We start from the raw sequence: 2068 nt of genomic DNA, 5'->3' as shown, positions 1-2068 counted from the left end.
AAAAAAAAAAAAGCACACAAATTTGGAGATCTAGTAATTAAATATCACAAAATTTATTTTTAGACTTGTGTCCTGACCCAAAGTGAGTGTGGATGACAATTTTCCATATAATTTGTACCAAGAGATGATTCATCTGGGCAGTCTGCACCCTCCCAGTAAATGCAGAAGCCAAACATATCCAGGAGGATTCTCAATCTTGATTTAATATCATCCTCTTTTGGCCTGGAATAATTTTAAGAGATTGCAGATTTATTTATATTTTCAAATGATCTAAATAAATCAACATGTTGACTTGAAATTATTTCGTGACATTCTGCTAACCAAATTCCATTTTTTTTTTTTTAATGACTGGGTGTGATTTACCTCCTTGGTAGCTCCCAAACCAGTTTAAATATTAATCTATGAATGAAATAATGAATTTGAAGATCTCAGTGTCCTGTAAACATAAGTTATTTTCATCAGCCTTTTCATTACTATTTTTTTTCTGCTACCAGATTTGTTCTTTAACCACATGTGGCATTTTTATCATAATATTTTATTTTTCCTGAGAAATCGTAAAGAAGCACCTCAACCATTATTTCTTTTAGGAGCATATTTACAAACTGATGAAAAGTGATTCATACCCACGTTTTATAAGATCCAGTGCCTATCAGGAACTTCTACAGGCAAAGAAAAAGGTATTGGTTCTTTGTGACCTTTTTTGACCTAGTTCTTTGTTATAATTATTTGGAGCAATTACCTCTGCTGAGCCCAGGGTATTGGACAAATGGTAAGTGAACATACTTCAAAACCTTCCCCCAAACCTTTGCACTTTATAAGGGCCATTTAAGTTGGTTTTGTTTCTGTTTGTGGATTGCTTAATCGTATTATTTTTCGTTTGTTTGTTTCTGCAGATGTTTATGCTTTACAAAATTTATTAGAGGTTGCTTTCATGTTTCATGTTAGTCTTCTGTATGCCGAGTTTGAGGAAATCAAAAATTACAATAAAGAAAAAAAAAAGGAATAATGTCATTTAAGTCAGAAACTTGAAGATGGTTTTCTTTGACTAGTAAGTTAGAATGTATGTTTAGGACCACCCGGCCTCATAAGTAAAAATAGACTCACTTTTTAAAATGATAGCTGCCAAAATGTAGTAATGTTTGCTTCTGAATATTTTCATTTGGCATTTATTCTGAATCATTTGCTGTTTCTAAAGTGAATCTCACACATCTAAGATGGTAGCCAAACACATTTTGGAAGAGTTATAGTAGACCTTGTTATTCAATTAATGTTTATAATCAAAGTCTCACTGTCTATAACTCCTTATGTAACCAGTATAAGAGACTATGGAAAATATAGACATAAACATCACAATCATTCATTATTTTTTAATGCTAAAGAAGTCTATAGCTTCTTGAAATTCTGAGATTAAATTATAATTTTGGATAATTCATGATCATCATTTAGATTCATGAAATTCTTTAAAACCCATTGCCTTTGCAACTGGAAATAGGTACTGTGTAGTTGCACTGTCCAGTATAGCAGCCACTAGCCACATGGGGCTATATAAATTTTAATTTTAATGAATTAAAATTATGCACTATTCTACCCAAATTTCAAGTGCCCAATAACCACAGCTAGAGGCTTCTGTATTCGACAGCATAGAATGAAATTTCCATCCTTTCAGAAAGTTCCATTAGACAGCAATGCTCTACAGAATTAATGATGTTATCAATAGAAATTTAGCCCTGATAGAAAATTATGATGTAATTATGAAGATACTAGATTTTTAAATAGTTAGGCTTTGCAAATATCATCATCAAAGCTTCACATATGGACTTCATTTCAGCTTAATTTGATTTTGCTTGAAATCCCACCATTTTGCTTGCACAAGAAGAGGTTTTGGTGTTAAAAATAAAAGCACTGATGAAAACAGAGCCCATGTCCTATGACAAGAGGCTTTGCTGCCAGCTCTGCTACCTTCGCGATGTAGAATGTGGATTTGGTGTTGCCTCATTTCATCATCCTGTCTTTTTCTGCTCTATTTTCCTTGCTTTCTTTTCTTTTCTTTCTTTCTTTTTTTTTTTTT

The 2068-nt window shown here is 32.4% G+C and overlaps 1 protein-coding gene across 2 annotated transcripts in view; it reads left to right on the top strand.

Moving 5' to 3' along the window:
- LOC103581972 (regulator of G-protein signaling 7-like) overlaps positions 1-2068 on the top strand; it is an 8080-nt gene that overhangs the window by 4042 nt on the left and 1970 nt on the right. For both annotated transcript variants that reach the window (XM_008563667.1, XM_008563668.1), the window contains exon 2: positions 588-677. In XM_008563667.1, the coding sequence (XP_008561889.1) occupies positions 588-677 (90 nt within the window). The remainder of the gene's footprint in view (positions 1-587; positions 678-2068) is intronic.

Source organism: Galeopterus variegatus, unplaced genomic scaffold (assembly GCF_000696425.1).
Source record: "Galeopterus variegatus unplaced genomic scaffold, G_variegatus-3.0.2 Scaffold14463, whole genome shotgun sequence".
Taxonomy (NCBI): Eukaryota; Metazoa; Chordata; class Mammalia; order Dermoptera; family Cynocephalidae; genus Galeopterus; species Galeopterus variegatus.
This window is presented reverse-complemented; position numbering and strand designations above follow the sequence as displayed.